Raw genomic sequence first — 19,975 nt, forward strand, 5'->3', positions numbered from 1 at the left:
TCAATCTTGAACCTGCAGTACTTTTGTAATGTTTCTCATAAGTGTTGCTCACTTAGTAGCCTTTTGACTTAGAAAATTGAGATTTTCATTCTCACTCCAGAACTTGCCCACATAGTCTAGGCTGATAGTTCTGTGAAACAAACAAGGGTTGCTGCATTGTTAGTGTGCAATCCTTTGGGTGAGATGTTAAACTTCAGGTGTAAACTTCAGGTGTTTTGGTGTCGATATTACCTCACTTATCCCCCTAACCTCACACCTTGTGACTCCAAGGGGCAATTTAGCATGGCCAATCATCTTTGGACTGCGGGAGGAAACCGAAGCGCCTGGAGGAAACCCACGCAGACATGGGGAGAATGTGCAAATTCCATACTGTCATCCAAGGCCGGAATTGAACCCAGGTCCCTGGTGCTGAGAGGTAGCAGTGATAACCATCTGCCACACATAAAAAAGCAGGAATAAAAACTACTTACAGACAGCACACACGCTTCTACCAATATCACATCACGCGATGTAGATTTCCATGTGTGTTTGAAACGAGTCTATCTGTAGTCAAAGTGATTTCAGGAAGGAAATTTTACACAGCCCCTCAAAAAGCAGGATTCATTCTGCAGTTGAAACTTGGGGTTTGATTCTGTAAATTGGATGGTTTAAGATGCCACAGTGTCATTTATGTTTCGAGTTTTCTTGTGGGTTTCCTTATTGTGCAATCGATTTTGTTTTGCCAGGCGTCGAAAATAATTCCTGTCGTCGAAATATTCTCTGATTCTGTATGCAAGCATTGTTTGCGCTTCAGAGGTTGAAAGGCATGTGTGGTTGTTAAATGGGTAAATTAGAAATATTTTGAGAAATAATTGACTACTGACCATAACCCCTTTGTTTAACTAAATTGACAAGGGTTAGTTATAGTAACCTTGAAGCCTACACAGCTGTGGGAACAAAGCTAAGAAAAATGTTGTTGGGATATCTCATATTTCCACTCCACTCACATTAACAGCTCTGTTGTCTACACAAGACTCCCAGTTGGGTCCAGCTGCCTTCTGATGTCACTTGGATTGATTGAGAATTCCCTGTGCATCAACTGGGTGTGGAGGGAAATGTACAGGAGAATTCCACAAGCATAGTTTAAAGAGACAGCCCCTCAGTCTTTGCTAAAAGGCTTTCGTTCAACTGTCAGAAGAAGAAAATGAATATATTTACTCTTGGGAGCTAAGTAGTTTAGAAACAGTTAACTGTGCCTTGAATTAGGGACTTATACTTAATGTACCACAACTGCCACAAACTGTGAACCTGGGCAGATTTAAGGCTACATTCTCTGTACGCCTTTGATAATCTTTAACCTTACTCTCAAGCCTTCTGGATCCAAGTACATTTAAAAGTCTCTTACTACTAAACTGCCAACGGCACTGGGATAATACTTGCATTTATACACCATTTTAACACTTCAAAACCTCTAAAGATTCTTCTTGCAAAGGATTGCCTTAATCCATGCAGCCATTCCAAGTGCCAAAACTACAAAGGCGAATAGTTGGCTGTCCTTGGTTCTCGAGGCAGTGGGAAGTGTAGACAGAGTCAATGGATGGGAGGCTGGTTTGCGTGATGGATTGCGCTACATTCACGACCTTTTGTAGTTTCTTGCAGCCTTGGGTATAGCAGGAGCCACACCAAGCTGTGATACAATCAGAAAGAATGCTTTTTGTGATGCATCTGTAAAAGTTGGAGAGAGTTGTAGCTGACATGCCAAATTTTCTTAGTCTTCTGAGAAAGTAGAAGTGTTGGTGGGCTTTCTTAACTATAGTGTCAGCATGGGGGGGACCAGGACAGGTTGTTGGTGATTTAAAAACTTGAAGCTCTCGATCCTTTCTACTTTGTCCCCATTGATATAGAACTTTGTCCCCGTTGATGTGCTTTTGCACACCATTTGCTGTGCTTTTTTTGAGACTTCAGCCTTTAGTATAAGATAAAGTTCCTCTTATAATGATCAATGTTCAGCTTTCTCAGTAATTAATGATCTGTTAATAAAATTGCATTCTCAACAACCGCACATCTCAAGAAACACCAGTTTGATCATTAATTACAGGGAAAATCGCATTCTGTAAGTTACGTTAAAAGGAATAATTTATATCCATCAGAGTATTCACTAAACTTTCTTCCAGGGGCGAGAGAACACTAATCCAACATTAGTGAATAATGCATTGATACAAAGCCTGATTTAATGACATTTGATCATATGCAATCATACTGTACAGTAGTAGAGATGATGATGAATGGATGAGAGTGATTGTGAGAAGCAATTGCTTCGGCTGTTGTGTTGTCGGCAGACGCTTTGTAAATAGTCACTGCTAATGAAAAATAAGACCTGCGTTTACATTGGAGCCTTATCACATGTCTCAAAAATATTGCATCTTAGAAGCCTTCTGTCTGATATGGTTAGAATCATAGAATCATACAATCCCAACAGTGCAAAAGGAGGCCATTTGATCCATCGAGCCTGCACCAACAACAATCCCACCCAGACCCTATCCCCATAACATATTTACTTTGTTAGTCCCACTAAGGGTCAATTTAACATGGCCTATCCACCTGACCCACACATCTTTGGACTGTGGGAGGAAACCGGAGCACCTGGAGGAAATCCACAGAGACACGAGGAAAATGTGCAAACTCCACACAGACAGTGACCTGAGGCCAGAACTGAACCCAGGCCCCTGGTATATTGAGGCAGCAGTGTTAACCATTCTGCCACCATGCCACCCTGGTTTGAGTATTGATGGCCGACTGTGTATGAAACATCACCGGTGTGGTTCAGGAGCCCCACTCTGGCAAGGCTATCTCTGACGCTTTTGCTGTGGAGAAGCAGAATGGACCGAGAGGGTGAGTAGTTGACCTGCCCCTGTTCTCTTTGGACCTTCTTCTCACCAGCTGAGCATTCCGTTTATCCTTGCCTCTTCAATTGCCTCTCCAGTCAGCCGTCAGAGATCACGGCCGTCAGAGGCCATCTCCCAGTTGCCTGTGTAAATGTCCGCCACCTTCATATCTCACTTGAAATGGATGTGTGGACTCCTAGAAGGTTGTGACTCAGTGGCCGTTCAGCGTACAGAAGGTCTTTGGGTGCATGGCCACTATCGATCTGATAAACACGGCTGTGGTAGTGCAGACATCATTGACTCGGTAATGAATGCATGTTGATGGATTTAGCGTGCCCCAGGACATCTGAATGGGATAAGTCTGAGTTGGTGAAGGTGGAAATTGTCCAGCCTTTTCTCCTGCCCATCACATGTTGTCTATGTCTCACCGTAGAGGAATGTACTGAGGACCCAAGTTTGGTAGGCTTCAGGTTGGTGTTATTCCACACTCTCTTACCCAACGTGGACATAACAGCTGCAGCTTTTATAATGCATCAAGTGATTGTCACTGAATATGATACTTTCACCTTAACATTACGTTGAAGTTTATTTATTAGTGTCACAAATAGGCTTACATTAACACTGCAATGAAGTTACTGTGAGATTCTCCACACTCCGACGCCTGTTCGGGTACACTGAGGGTGAATTTAGCATGGCCAATCCACCTAACAAGTATGTCTTTCGCATTGTGGAAGGAAACCGGAGCACCCGAAGGAAACCTGCGCAGACATGGGAAGAATGTGCAGACTCCACGCAGTCAGTGACCCAAGCCAGGAATTGAACCTGGACCCCTGGTGCTGTGAGACAGTAGTCCTGACCACTGTGTGACCATTGTTTAAGTAACTGCTGCATTGTCAGGCCTCACAAGCAGTGACATGGCGAAACTGTGTTTTTCTGGTGTGGGTTGTGGAAGCAATGTGGGCAGGGACAGCAAGAGAGCAACTCGCCCTTGTTGAGATCATGTCATTAGATCTTCAGCATCTAACAAAATCCTTGGAGCATCTTGTTCAAATGTATGGCAAACACACAGTTTTAAAATGATTGAATAAATGCAAAGATGGATGAATACACTGATGGTGGCTCAAAGCCGTAACATAAGCCGGATTGTCGTACACGAGAACAGGAATCCGGGACCAAAAGAGAAAATGCTGGAAAATCTCAGCATGTCTGGCAGCATCTGTAAGGAGAGAAAAGAGCTGACGTTTCGAGGCAAAGCAGGAATCTGGGACTACCAGCGGACACTGCTTGATGTAAGTTTGCTCTGTTGCTGAACAGAGAAACATGTTGCTGAAGTCTTTCATCCTGCACTCATCAGGACAAATGCAAGAACAGCAAATTTCAAACCTGCATTTAGCCAAACGCAACAAAACAAAACTAACTTGGTGCAGCTTTATCCCCCCCACCCCCTCCCAAACTCCCCAAAAAAGACAAACAAACGAAATTGCAACACAGGTTTTCAATATTTCATCCTCCCAGATTTTCTGGTTGATCACAAGTCCTTCACAGTTTTGAGTAGGGCAGCACAGTGGCACAGTGGTTAGCACTGCTGCCTCACTGCGCCAGGGACCTGAATCGATTGCCGGCTTGGGTCACTGTCTGAGAGAGTTTACACATACTCCCCGTGTCTGCGTGGGTTTCCTCCAGGTGCTCTGATTTCCTCCCACTGTCTGAAAGACATGCTGGTTAGGTGTATTGACCTGAACAGTGCTAGAGTGTGGCGATTAGGGGAATTTCACAGTAACTTCATTGCAGTTAATGTAAGCCTTACTTGTGACACTAATAAATAAACTTTAACTTTGGCTTGATTTACAATAGCCGAGAAGAGTGAGGGGTAGCTGGGGAGGGGGGAAGTGTGTGTTGTGGGGCAGCTATAGGCATCGGCAGGGAAATAATTCGAATTGGCTGTCCTTGCAGGAAGCTGAAATGTATCAGTCAGCGCCCTGTTATAAAGGGGCTTGGTGAAGTGAATGCTTTTCATGTTGCAGTGACTTGCTTTGGAAACTGAGAGGAGGTGGTGAAAGGTTTCGTGATTGATGAGTAGGTTTGGCCCCCATCAACAGCTGGTGGCCATGTGCAGTTCACGCCTTCACCAACACTAATGGGAGTGCACAGACACCCCTGGCTCTTGGAATCTCACCTTGGTGAGGGGGCACGTGACACACAAGCTGTCATTCCCCCCTGCACTCCCATTCCAGAATACCCGAGGCTGTGAGGAATGTCTCTATGGAGCAATACTTGGCCTAGATCAAAAACAGTGCTTTTATTTTCAGACAGTAACATGTGGTTAGAACTGCTGCCTCACAGTGTCAGGGGCTCAGGTTCAATTCCAATCTTGGGTCACTGTCTGCGTGGAGTTTGCATGTCCTTGCCATGTCTGCATGGATTTCCTCCGGGTGCTCCGGTTTCCTCCCAAGCTCCAAAGATGTGCGAGTTAGATTGATTGGCCGTGCTAAATTGTCCCTTAGTGTCAGGGGAGTTACAGAATGATAGAATCGACAGTGCAGACGGAGGCCATTTGGCCCATTGAGCCTGCACTGGCAACAACCCCACCCAGGCCCTATTGACCTTCCTAATGCCCCTGACAGTAAGGGGTAATTTAGCATGGCCAACCAATCTAACCTGCACATCTTTGGACTGTGGGAGGAAACTGGAGCACCCTGAGGAAACCCACACAGACACAGGGAGAACGTGCAAATTCCACACAGACAGTGACCTGAGGTTAAAACCGAACCCGGGTGCCTGGTGCTGTGGGGCAGCAGTGCTAACCAATGCGCCACCTAATTAGCAGGGTAAATATGTGGGGTCGCAGAAATAGGGTCTGGGTGGGATTGTTGTTGGTGTGGGCTTTATGGGATGAATGGCCTTCTTCTGCATTGTCAGGATCCTATGATCCAACCTGGAATAATAAGAAGGGTCTCTGGAAATGCAGCATCATTTGGACCTTTAGCCTGTTTCTTTGGTGTATTGTAGAATTTGTGAACTCTTACCAGGTGCAAAGGAAATCTGTATTCATGGATTGTCTATCTTGCTCCATCTGCACATACCAGTGTAGCTGTTCAGGAGAGAGTTGGATGTCCATCATCCAACTATGCCTAGGTCGACCCCTCTTTCTGCTGTCTCTACTTTATCCCCTAGAAATGATGGCTGATGCTTTTCAGCTCCGATCTTCCACAGATCTTCATTTGTTGTCCAGGTTTCTGGGTGGGTGGAATGTAATGTCATACCTCCCTACCTTCTATATTTATAATAATTCATCATGAGAGCTCGTGAGCAGTCTAATTTGTAAGTTCAGGCTAGTCAGTAATTTTTCATTTATTCTTTGAAACCTTTAACTACGTCAACAGTTAATGGACACAAACTGGATATGAGAGAGGAGAGCTTCCCTGCCTCAATGTTCCCAAGTTGCTTTCGAACATTTGTCCTCCAAATGGGACTATTGGAAGAAGAACCAGGAGTTCTCCTGGTACCTTGGCCAGTATTCCGACCTCAGAAGAAGCGATATACACCCGAGTTTATGATTTTCAATGAAACCAAGATTCAGTTCACAGAAATCATGGATTCATACAATCCCTACTCTGCAGAGAGAGGCCATTTGACCCATCGATTCTGCACTGACTTTCTGACAGAGTATCCTACTCAGGCCCTCTCCCCCACTCTATTCCCGTAACCCCACACACATTCACCATGGATAATTCCCCCCTAACCTGCACATCTTTAGAGTAGGCGTCACGGTGGCACAGTGGTTAGCACGGCTGCCTCATAGCTCCAGGGACCCAGGTTCAACTCTGGCCTTGGGTGACTGACTGTGTGGAGTTTGCACGTTCTCCCCGTGTCTGCATGGGCTTCCTCCGGGTGCTCCGGTTTCCTCCCACACTCCAGAGATATGTGGGTTAGGTTGCTTGGCCATGCTAAATTGACTACTAATAATGTCAGTGGAGGGTGAGCAGGGTAAATACATGGGGTTATAGGAATAGGGCCTGGGTGGGATTGTGGTCGATGCAGACCCGATGGGCTGAATAGCCTCCTTCTGCACTGTAGGGATTCTATGATTCTAAGCAACTCAATCAAAATAACCACAAATCCATTTATTTTGCTGCTCTTTGGCCTTGCAGAATACAAACTGGCTGAAGCATTTGCCTAGAAAACAATGGCTATTATGGCAAAATAATCTACTGGGACTCCCTGAAGACACAGTGGTGGACAGAATGCCAATTCTTCCGATCTTTCCTCTGGGTGTTTTCAGTAATCAAGCAGCAGACAAAGGAAATGGAACAGAGTTCCCTTCTCCAAAATATTTTACTGATAGATCACTAGCAGGGAAAAGCAAGTGAGCATTAATATCCCATTTGTAAGTCTGGCATCTACGGGAGAGTTAAGCTAATGTTGGAGAGGCGATTAACAGAATGCTTCATATTCTGGCTATGGATTCGCTTGTTAATCAGTTGTTAATTATTTCTCAATAAGCTTGTAGCATTGACGTCATAATCATTAATCCTGGAGTGTGAATATATCCGTGTGCCAATGACACCGAGTACATTGGCACTCAGCCCAGAGTTAGACAAAGAAATGGCCTAAAGAATTATAACCAAGCATCGTTTTACAGGAGAAAAGTCATTTTAAATGCATTGGCACAGTGGTTAGCACTGCTGCCTCACAGCACCAGTTGAGCTGGTGGCATAGGGGTATTATCACTGGGCAACTAATTCGGAAGACCTAGTGAAATGCTTTATGACTTGGGTTTGAATCCCACCATGACAGATAGTGAGGTGAATTCAATAAAAATCTGGAATTAAATGATGACCATAAAACCATTGTCGATTGTTAGCAAAACCCATCTGCTTCACTAGTGTCCTTTAAAGAAGGAAATCTGTTATCCTTTCCCCGTCTGGCATACACTCCAGAGCCACAGCAATGTGGTTGACTCTTAACTGCCCTCAGGGATGGGCAACAAATGCTGGCCCAGCCAACGATGCCCACAACCTGTGAACAAATAATTTTTAAAAATCTGGGTGGCTGTCTGTGTGGAGATTGCACATTCTCCCCAGCTTGGGTGAGGCTTGTAAAATCCCACCCGAGATCAACAAAGAGTTCCGTTCTGTGAGCCCCGTCTGCCCCAACTGTGGGGCGGGCGTGGCGGTAAAATTCCAGCACCTATGACTGTGTAGGTTTCCTCTGGTGCTCCGGTTTCATCCCACACTCCAAAGATATGCGGGTCAGGGGACCTAGCCACGGTGAATGTGTGAGGTTATGGGGATAGGGTAAAGGAGAGGGCCTGGGTTAGATACTCTGTTAGAAAGTTGGTGCAGAATCGATGAGTCGAATGGCCTCTTTCTGCACTGTAGGGAATCTATGATTCCATGATTTCTATGAATTGAATCTTGGATTCATTTGAAAATCGATAGCACTGCCACCTCACAGCTCGAGGGATCCGGGTTCGATTCCTGCCTTGGGTCACTCTCTGTGTGGAATTTGCATGTTCCCCCCATGTCTGTGTGGGTTTCCTTCGGGTGCCCCAGTTTCCTCCCACAGTCTGAAAGACGTGCTAGTTAGGCGCATTGATCCGAACAGGTGCTGTAGTGTGGTGACTAGGGGAATTTCACAGTAACTTCATTGCAGTGTTAATGTAAGCCTTACTTGTTACTAATAAATCAATTTTAAACTTTAAGGTGTGTATTGCTTCTTCTGGTTTATGCTGTTGCTGAATCCCCAGAGTAGATTGCTTCAATACAGGATATATTGGCAGTGTAAGTTGCAACAAACTTATAACCCACTGTTTGTTCAGTGCAGTTAATTCTTTCCATGTGTCTAAGACTTATATTCAAAACTTCCTTTGAGTGGTTCACTTCTTTGAAGCTGTTATCTTGAGGTTGGAGTTCATACAGGAAACCAATCTCAGGTACCCAGTATCCCATTCATAAACCGTTAGAAGTGAATTTTTATTTGATTTGATTTGATTTATTAATGTCACATGTATTAATATACAGTGAAAAGTATTGTTTCTTGCGTGCTATACAGGCAAAGCATACCGTTCATAGAGAAGGAAAGGACAGACTGCAGAATGCGGTGTTAGAGTCATATCTAGGGTGTAGAGAAAGATCAACTTAGTGGGAGGTAGGTCCATTCAAAATTCTGATGGCAGCAGAGAAAAAGCTGTTCTTGAGTTGGTTGGTACGTGACCTCAGACTTTTGTATCTTTTCCCTGAAGGAAGAAAGTGGAAGAGAGAATGTCTGGGGTGCTTAATTATTCTGGCTGCTTTTCCGAGGCAGCGGGAAGTGTAGACAGATTCAATGGGAGGCTGGTTCGCGTGATGGATTGGGCTACATTCATGACCCATTGTAGTTTCTTGCAGAGCATGTTATTGTTTCTGTAATAGTAAAATCTGCTGTCTTCACATGTTCAAATATCCAGTTGACCCAGGCGTAATACTCCATATTTTTATGACATCTCAGTGTAAATATCTCATCAGAGCCCATAGTCTATACTTAATGTGTAATCCTGGTTATGCTACATGGAATTCCAGATTTTTTTTCTGGGACAAAGTGTTATTTCATTATTGGGAGTGCATTCCAATATTCCATCCATTTTTCCATGAAAATTGGTGGCCTTGGAAGTGTTTCGTATTCACTGTAAAAGGTCTGTTCATCAAAACAGCAATCACGACACAGAACTAATCTACACATTAGCAATATGCATATAGAGTCACAGGGGTTTACAGCATGGAAACAGGCCCTTTGGCCCAACTTCTCCATGCCGCCCTTTTAATGACTAAGCGAGTCCCAGTTGCCCACGTTTGGCCCATTTTCCTCTCTACGCATCTTACTCATGTAACTGTCTAAATGCTTTTTAAAAGACAAAATTGTACCCGACTCTACTACCACCTCTGGCAGCTTGTTCCAGGCACTCAGCACCCTGTGTGTGAAAAAATTGCCCCACTGGACACTTTTGTATCTCTCCCCTCACACCTTAAACCAATGCCCTCTAGTAGTCCATCAGAGGGCAGCAAAGCAGTGATGCTGATTGGCTGTTGTGGGGAAGATTTGCATAGGGGCAGTCACTGCTACCAGAAGGTGGACTTCTGGAAGACACCCTCTGTGTTCAAAAGAAGGCAAGTGTCTGGCAGAGGGCAGCAGAGTGGTGACGCTGATTGGCTGGAGATTTGCATAGGTGCAGTCATTGCTTCAGGAAAGTGGTCTGTGGAGGGTCTGTTGTAAAGGGACAGTTATATATAGATATGAAACACTTTACTGAGATTGAATAATTCTCACTCTGTGGTACAGCCAACAGTCCCTCCCACCCACCCAACCACCTGCCACCGCACCCCTTTTCCCTCTGCACTCCCAACATGTGTTTGGTAAACCACTTCTAAATTAATTCAGGACCTGTGCCCCCTGATTGTGTACTGCCAAATTGGTTTCAATTTGGACACTAAACAGTCATTGGACAGAGGCAGTTCCAACCTATCCGTTTGGGATGGATTCGAACCAGAATTTTTCCATCTCCTAGCCATTCATCAGCGTAGAAATGTTCAAATTCCCAGACTAGACTGGAAGCTGGTGCTGATTGTCACAGTTCAAACACATTGAAGGACGCAGTGTTTCTCTGTGAGTTTTGGGGAGTTGATGGCCTAGTGGTGTTATTGTAGACTATTAACCCAGAAACTCAGCCGATGTCCTGGGGACCCGGGTTTGAATCCTGCCATGGCAGATGGTGGAATTTAAATTCAATAAAAAAATCTGAAATTAAGAATCTACTGATGACCATGAAACCATCGTCGATTGTTGTAAAAGCCCATCTAGTTTCACTAGAATCATAGAATCCTGACAGTGCAGAAGGAGGCCATTCAGCCCATCATAGAGGTCTAGAAAATAATGAAGGGCACAGACAAGGTAGATAGTTAATATCTTTTCCCAAAGGTAGGAGAGTCTAGAACTAGAGGGCATAGGTTTAAGGTGAGAGGGAAAGAGATACAGAAGTGTCCAGAGGGGCAGTTTTCTTCATACAAAGGTTGGTGAGTGTCTGGAACAAGCTGCCAAAAGTAGTAGTAGAGGCAGGTACAATTTTGTCTTTTAAAAAGCATTTAGATAGTTACATGGGTACGATGGGTACAGAGGGATATGGGCCAAATACAGGCAATTGGGATTAGCTGAGGGGTTTTAAAAAAAGATAAGGGCAGCATGAATAAGTTGGGCTGAAGAGCCTGTTTCTATTCAGTAAACCTTTATGACTCTGTAAGTCTGCACCGACCACAATCCCACCCAGACCCTATTCCTGTAACTCCACATAGTTACCCTGCTAATCCCCCGACACTAGGGTTAATTTAGCATGGCCAGTCAACCTAACCCACACATCCTTAGACTGTGGGAGGAAACTGCAGCACATGGAGGAAACCCATGCAGACACGGGGAGAACGTGCAAACTCCACACAGACAGTCAAACAAGGCCAAATTGAACCCAGGTCCCTGGTGCTGTGAGGCAGCGGTGCTAACCATTGTGCCACTGTACCACCTTAGTGCCACCATGCCACCCGAGATGCCCTTTAGGAAGGAAATCTGCCGCCCTTACCTGGTCTGGCCTACATGTGACTCCAGAGCTAGAGCAATGTGGTTGAATCTCCACCATGCTTGGGCAACTAGGGATGGGCAATAAATGCTGGTGAGCCAGTAATGCCCATGTCTCACGACTGAATAAAAAAAAGTTGCAGGCTTTCTGTCTAGCTGGTATTGAAGTCTAGTCTGGAAGCTAAGTGCCCTCCCACTGCCTAGCCCCAAACCCTCCAAAAACCTTCTGCTCAATGCCACCTCTAATGTCTTTCTTTCTAATTTCTTCGCAGGCTGGAAAGATCGTTCTTATCTATCGTCCCAACAACCTCAGCATCCTAAAGCGCTTCCTCATTTGGGCTGTTGTATTGGTGAGTCAAATTAACCACAACCACAGCAAGAAACATGTGACATTGAGCTGTTTTGGTGCCAGCAGTGGTTTTCAAAGGGAGACAATGGGCGGCACGGTGGCACAATGGTTAGCACAGCTGCCTCACAGCGTCAGGAACCCGGGTTTGATTCCCGGCTCAGGTCACTGTCTGTGGGGAGTCTGCATGTTCTCTCCTGTGTCTGTGTGGGTTTTCCTCCAGGTGTTCTGCTTTCCTCCCACAGTCCAAAAGACGTGCTGGTTAGGTACACTGACCATGCTAAATTCTCCCTCAGTGTACCCAAACAGGTGCCGGAGTGTGGTGACTAGGGGATTTTCACAGTAACTTTATTCCAGTGTTAATGTAAGCCTACTTGTGACTAATAAATAAACTTTAACTTTACCTTTTAACCACGGAGGAAGCCCAAGTTGTCGATAGAGCCGAAGGAAGCAGTGTCTGCGGCGGTTTACACAATTCACAAATGAATCCAGTTGGAATAAACGAGTTAATGAGGTTGTTAAGATGTCAGAGAAAGGAATTTGATGTGAACGCGTTAACTACAGCATTACTCATATTGTGCAGTGTGGGTTCAGTAACAAAGGTCAGCGAACTTTCTTGGCAGCTAATTGAATGTGAGAGGAAAGGGAAGTGGAGACAGAATCAACATGGGCTTTCTAACGCCTCTCCAAAGTCTCCAGAATCGCGGTTTTGCCACTTGGAGCCGTGGAGTTCAACCTGCAAGTATTAATTGCTCAATCTGGTGAAATACTTATTTGTGGACAACAACAGACGTGGAGGGAAAATACTCAAAGAAGGAGAGAAATAGCGAGAAAGAAAGAACGTTAAAAGAAAGACAAGGAGAAAGCTGAGGGAGCAATGGAATGTCTCCCATTGTCTGATGTACAGTCTCAAAATTTAAAATCCTCAAATTTGTGTTGGAACCACGGCATGATTTTTGTTTCTGACCTCCGCTGCCACAAAGTCTCAGTTTTTTTGACTTTGTCTTCTTGAGCATTCTCCATTTGCCCAACTATTGACAGCTGTGACCTCAGCCGCATGTTATTTACCCCCCTGTTGGGCAGTGGCACATGAACGAGAGGGCAGGTGCCTACCCCATCACTCTCCCACCCACCCTGAGACCAAAATCAATTGACTTTTGATCTCTGCTATGACAGTCACGGGGGATCGTCAATAGATCTCTGCAGCAGTGAAGCTTTATTCACTCAGTAAACAAAGCTGACAGGAGGCTGGCCTTAGTGAGATTATTACAATCTTTCAGGGGAGCAGACAGGAAGGTGGAGTTGAGATAGACGGACGATTGTACTAAATAACAAAGCAGACTTGAGGGACTGAATAGTCATACTCCTGCCCTGTCTTTGAATAGCACTGCAGGCTCTCTTGCCAAAATGGTTCAGCATTTCTGTCCAAAGATGTGCGGGTTAGGTTGATTGGTCCTTGTGTAAGAGGGATTGCCCTCGTGTAAGGGGGATTAACAGGGTAAATGTGTGGGGTTCCAGGAATAGGGCCTGGTTGGAATTGTGGTCAATACAGACTTGATGGGCCGAATGGCCTCCTTCTATAGTGTAGGGATTCTATTCTATCATTTCATTTAAAGAAAAGACGAACGAGAAGCAATTGAGGACTCTGGGTCTGTACTCAGTGGTGCTTAGCAGGACGACGGGGGGATCTCATTGATACTGAAAGGCCTGAGTAGAGTGGATGTGGGAAAGATGTTTCTATCAGTAGGAGAGACTAGGATCTGAGGGCAGAGCCTCAGAGTAAAGGGACGACACTTTAGAATCGAGGTGAGGAGAAATTTCTTCAGCCAGAGAGCGGTGAATATATGGAATTCATTGCCACAGAAGGCTGTGGAGGCCAGGTCATTGAGTATAGTTAAGACAAGAGATAGATAAGTTCTTGATCTGTAAGGGGGATCAAAAGTTATGGGGAAAAGGCAGGAGAATGGAATTGAGAAACCTATCAGCCATGATTGAATGGCGGTGCAGACCCATTGGGCTTAATGGCCTAATTCTGCTCCTATATCTTATGATCTTATGGTTTTATAGCTTTTGGCAATACAGTGCACTTTCAACACCAACTACAGTGATAGATTATGTACTGTAGCAGATCTGTGACCCACACTCTTGGCATTAAAACCCCTGATACCCTATTGTCTGTTACATGAAAACCTGTCGCGCTTTCCAATATAGACCCCGCCTCCGCCCCCGCATCCACTCTAAGCCCCTACTAGTTGCAGAGTTCCACAACTTTGGATTAATCATACAGACAAGAATGCATTTTGGAAAAAAAGAAGGAAGTCCTTCCTGTACTTATCCCTGTCCAATTCATGAGCAGAGGCAATATTTTCAATCGCTTCCGTGTTCCGAAATGTAATGGGGCTGGCTGGTTGAGATCCGCTGCCTTAAATTGATGATTCCAGTTGTCAGAAAGCGATGATGTAATGATTTATTACCTTCCCCTGGTGCATTTCCTACCTTTGCACAGGACGTTTTAACTAGTGCATTGAATCCATATGAGATTCATTGAAAATTGTGCTGTCTCAGTGGTACTTAGAAAGAAGTGTACATCCGATGGCACACTAGGAAAAAAATTCATTACTTTTTGTCCACTAGATTACTAGACCCACAAGGGTGCAATCAATTCGCTGCGACGCCGGCTCTCAAGCTGATCATTTCTAAAGCTAGGTTCCGGAGAATGGATAATTTTCTATGAACAGTCTGCCACCTGGTTAACTATCGAAATGGGAAATCTGGAGATGTGTTTCAACGCAAATACTGTACTTATGTCCTATCACACACTATAACACCCAGTTCTCTCATAATACTGTTTGAATTTAGACAGAAAAGACTGTATTTCGATATTGACTTAAAATATCTTACAATATGAATGTTTTAAAGAGGGGATTGAAGGGCTGAATGTTCAGATGGCTGAAAGCACTATGATGGAGACCTAGTGGTATTTTTGCCAGATTATTAATCCAGAAACCCATCTCATGTTCTGGAGACCTAGGTTCGAATCCCAGCACGACAAATGGTGAAACTTGAATTCAATTTTTTAAAAATCTGGAATTAAGAATCTACTGATGACGGTGAACCCATTGTTGATTGTCAGAAAAACTCACCTGGTTCACTAATGTCCTTTAAGGATGGAAATCTGCTGTCCTGACCTGGTCTGGCTTACATGCCAGAGCCACAGCAATTGCCACAGCAGGGTGACACAGCAGCACAGTGCTTAGCACTGTGGCCTCACAGTGCCATGGACCCAGGTTTAATTCCTGGCTTGGGCCACTGTCTGTACGGAATCTGCATGTTCTCCCTGTGTCTGTGTGGGTTTCTTGTGCAAGTAGGCTTACACTAACACTGCAATGAAGTTACCACGAAAATCCCCTAGTCGCCACACTCCAGTGCCTGTTCGAGGACACTGGAGGAGAATTTAGCGTGGCCAGTGCTCCTAACCAACATGTTTTTTGGACTGTGGAGGGAAACTGGAGCACCCAGAGGAAACCCATGGAGACATGGAGAGAAGGTGCAAACTGCACAGACAGTGACCCAAGCCAGGAATCTAACCTGTCCCTGGCGTTGTGAGGCAGCAGTGCAAACCACTGTGCTGCCCATAATTATGTCATGTCAGAATTTATTACCCTCATGTTTAGACTCAAGGAGGCCTAGACTCTCAACTGCAACTTTTTACTGCGTTCTTAAAGTTACACAGCCAATGCTCAAAGTAGACTGGGCAAACCTGAATCCATTCCTTGCTCGCACCAAAATGCCAAATTCAAAATCCAATTGAATCCCATTCAAGGCCTCCATAAGAGAGACAAACGAGATCCCAGCTGACAAGACAAGATATTGCAACCATCTTGGGCTTGTTCTGACACTTTGGCCAAAATTTTACTACCTCATCTGCCACGGGAATTGGAGCGGATGAGAGGCAGAGCATGGGAAGGTCTGTTGACTGTGGACAGGATTTTATGGTTTCGGAATGCATGAGGTTGTAAAATCCCACTTTTAATCTTAGCCAAAAGGCTTGTAGAATCCAAGAAATGATTGGTTCTTAATGTCGTTTACATTTAGATGCACCTGTGGTGACAGAGGACTTTAATAATATTCTACTAACGTAGAAGTTCCTCTGTTCTGTACTATCAATGTATATTGTCAGGTAAAACCTCTACCAACTTCTCATCAGCTTTTGGTCTGGGTAAATGTGACGGAAAGAACTGAACATTTCTCTATTCTGAAAGATCTTTTCCCCTTTCTCTCACGTTTCATGTTGATTTATTTCTCTCTCTTCAACAAAGCAAAGGGTCAAAGCCCGAGGGAACGGGACATTTTACCAGTTCAGTGTCAATGCTAAGCGGCCTTTGTGTGAACTGGCACACAAACCAGCTGCCACATTTCAGCTTCTTTGCTGAGGTGAGGAGCGTGTGTTCGCACAAGCTAGATGCAAGACAGCATTCTGTGGCAGCCTGCTTCATGTTTCCAATCGACTAGTTCCATTTTTTTTCCCCTGGAACATTAAACCCCTTCCTAAATACGGTTTGTCCAGAGAAATTAGCGATCCACTCCATCCCATTTCATATAGAGCATGCTGCCTCCTTATAATTGGCTGATGTGGTAAGTGCCTAAGGAGCCTCAGTTTCCACCATGTCAGGACACATTTGTACCGTGTGTGCTGAGCCATGGGAGGGAATCAACGCAATTGTCATTCATTTTACCACTTCTGCTTCAGTGGTTCTGCAGCCTGCAGATAGGAGCCAGGATGGAGACTGGCTGCAACAAGTGAAGGCCTCAAACAGTCAGAGCTCAGGAAAGCAGCAATACAAACACCTTTCTTCCAAAACGAGACAATAGCGGGAGAGACAGAAAATGCTGGAAAAAACCGACCAGGCCATGGAATCATAGAATCCCGACAGTGCAGAAGGATGCCATTCGGCCAATCTGTCTGTGTGGTGTTTGCATGCTCTCTCCATGTCCGCGTGGATTTCCTCCGCATTCTCTGGTTTCCTCCCACATGCCCCAAAGTGTGCAGGTTGGTGGATTGACCATGTTATGTTGCCCCTTATTATCGAAGTGCAGCAACTTGTTACCAAATAGCAAAATCCCACGAAACAACAAGGTGGATGGAGTTTAAAGTTTAAAGTTCATTGATTAGTGTCACAAATAGGCTTATGTTAACATTGCAGTGGAGTTACTGTGAAAACCCCCTAGTTGCCACACTCTGGCGCCTGTTCAGCTACACTGAGGGGGAATTTAGCATGGACATTGCACCTAACCAGCACGTCTTTTGGACTGTGGGAGGAAACCGGAGCACCCAAAGGAAACCCATGCAGACACAGGGAAAATGTGTAAGTTAGGGGGCTTAGGGGTTATGGGGATGGGGTGGAGGGTGTCTCGGTCTAGGTGAGATGCTAAGTCAGTGTAGACATATGGGCCGAATGGCCTCCTTCTGCACTGTAGAGATTCTATGATTCTATGAGATAGATCTTTTCAATAAGGGACTAAAGGGTTATGTGGGTAAGGTGGGAAAGTAGAGTTGAGGATTATCACACCAGATCAGTCGTGATCTCATTGAATGGCGGAGCGAACTCAATGGGCTGAATGGACTACTTCTGCTCCTTGATCATAATTGCACCCTTAATCATTCAATGAGATTGTGGCTACTGTGCAACCTAATCGTGGTATTATCACTTGATTATTAATTTAGAAACTCACCTCATGTTCTGGGGATCTAGGTTCAAATCCTGCCATGGCAGGTGGTGAAATCTGAATTCAGCAAAAAAAAATCTGGAATTAAGAATCTACTGATGACTGTGAAACCATTGCTGATTCTCGGGAAAACGCATCTGGTTCACTAATGTTCTTTGGGGAAGGAAATCTGCTGTCCTTGCCTGGTCTGGCCTACATGTGACTTCAGAGCCACAGTTGACTCAACTGTCCTCTGCACATTCTCCCCATGTCTTTATGGGTTTCGTCTGGGTGCTCCGGTTTCCTCCCACAGTCCGAAAGACGTGCTGGTTAGGGTGTGTTGTCTGTGCTAAATTCCCTCCCAGTGTAGCTGAACAGGTGCCAGAGTGTGGCGTCTAGGGGGTTTTCACAGTAGCTTCACTGCAGTGTTAATGTAAGCCTACTTGTGATACTAATCAATAAACTTTAAACTTTATACTCCATCCATCTTGTTGTTTTGTGGGATTTTGCTATTTGGTAACAAGTTGCTGCACTTTGATATTTGAAATGCTTTAAAATGTGTCGAAGGAATTTGATGAACTGTTACATCAAGCGAGTGTTACTGACTAATTGGCATAAATTAAAACAGTGGGCCCATCAACAAATAATTCTTTGACTGAAGGTTTCATTATGGAATATGGTTTATGCTAATCCATCAACACCAGCTCCCTAATCCTTAGCCCAGTGAAATATGGCCTGATGTCCCATTATTGCTACAATTCACCAGCTGCCCAGCTTTGTCACGAACATAAACTGTCAGCGCAAGGAAAGGATCAAACTTAATTTTGTTGGATGGCATTGAGTGACAGGAGCAGGGTAGGTGAATGAAAACTTGACAGATGGCACTTTAACCAGCTGACGCGATTTATTCTTTGAAAAAAAGATGAGAAATTTATAATTGATTAGACGTAATCAATTAGACGAGGTCGTAGACATCACTTGTATGTTAATTGTTACGTTTTGCCGTGATTTTCTGATTAACCCATACTCATTTGAAACCCAGTCGTTCTGATGTTATTCTGCAGTTCCTTGCTTTGTTTCTATATCTGCTTGGTTCGGCTGGGGTAACGTTCGCTTTTGCATGGGTCTCAGAAATGTCACCAAAGCACTCTTCCCATGGAGAATTAGCCTGAAGCTCAGTGGCTGCTACACAAGCAAATGCAGCAGCCACTTTACACACAAGGAGATCCATTTTTTAAATTTTTACTTAAAGTTACAATGCCAATACTCAGAATGGGACGGGGCAAACCCAAATCCATCTCCTTGCCTGTTCCAAAAACCAAATTCAAATTCCAATTGAATCCCACTGAACGTCCCCACAGGGGAGACAAACATAATCCAAGCTGACAAGGTGAGGCATGGAATCATAGAATCCTACAGTGCAGAAGGAGGCCATTTGGCCCATCAAGTCTGCGCAATCCCACCCAGGCCCTATTGCCATAACCCCATGCATTTACCCTAGCTAGTCCCCCTGACACTAAGGGACAATTTTGCATGGCCAATCTGCCTAACCCGCACATCTTTGGAATGTGGGGTGAAACCGGAGCACCTGGAGGAAACCCACGTAGACACGGGAAGAATGTGCAAACTCTACACAGCCAGTGACCCAAGCCAGGAATCGAACCCAGGTTCCTGGCACTGTGAGGCAGCAGCGCTAACCACTGTGCCACCCCAATCAAGCATCTTGGACTTGATCAGACCATTGATTTTAGCCAAATGATGGCACAGTGGTTAGTACTGCTGCCTCGCAGAGTCAGAGACCCAGGTTTGATTCCTGGCTTGGGTCACTGTCTGTGTGGAGTTTGCACGCTCTCCCCCGTGTCTGCGTGGGTTTCCTCCGGGTACTCTGGTTTCCTCACTCAGTCCAAAAGACATGCTGGCTAGGTGCATTGGCCATGCTAAATTCTCTCTCAATTTACCTGAACAGGTGCCGGAGTGTGGCAACTAAGGGATTTTCACAGTAACTTCACTGCAGTGTTAGTGTAAGCCTACTTGTGACACTAGTAAGTAAATAAAATACCTCTTGATGCCATTAAAATCTAAAAATGTATCCATCTCGTTCATTGACTTGGCTTCCACAGCCCTCTGCGACAGAGAATTTCACAGATTTACCATCCTTTGAGTGACAGTGAATCAAGTGTTGCCCTGGGTCATCTCAGGTATGGAGTTTGATCCATGGCTTGCTGTACACATGAGGGGAACGCCAGTGTTCCTGAGCTTTTGGGGCATGGGAGAATGGACACTAAATTACGCACTGATTGAGTTAAGTGAGGACAAATGAAGGGGAGGATTGAGTGGAGGATATCAACATGGCCTGGATGAGCTGAATGGCCAGTTTCTGCTCTGTGTGTTCTATATAACTGGTGGAAATCCAGCAGGATCGCTAAGTGAACATCCGCCCGTATGATTGTTTAGTTCTTGT

At 44.9% G+C, this 19,975-nt stretch overlaps 1 protein-coding gene across 1 annotated transcript in view; it reads left to right on the plus strand.

Annotated features, from left to right (window-relative positions):
• The window catches only part of LOC145360392 (heparan-alpha-glucosaminide N-acetyltransferase), a 228,371-nt gene that overhangs the window by 197,362 nt on the left and 11,034 nt on the right, over positions 1–19,975 (plus strand). The window contains exon 16 of the mRNA XM_080215588.1: positions 11,735–11,812. Within this exon, the coding sequence (XP_080071714.1) occupies positions 11,735–11,812 (78 nt within the window). The remainder of the gene's footprint in view (positions 1–11,734; positions 11,813–19,975) is intronic.

This window comes from Carcharhinus amblyrhynchos, chromosome 31, assembly GCF_965287045.1.
Source record: "Carcharhinus amblyrhynchos chromosome 31, sCarAmb.v2.hapA, whole genome shotgun sequence".
Taxonomy (NCBI): Eukaryota; Metazoa; Chordata; class Chondrichthyes; order Carcharhiniformes; family Carcharhinidae; genus Carcharhinus; species Carcharhinus amblyrhynchos.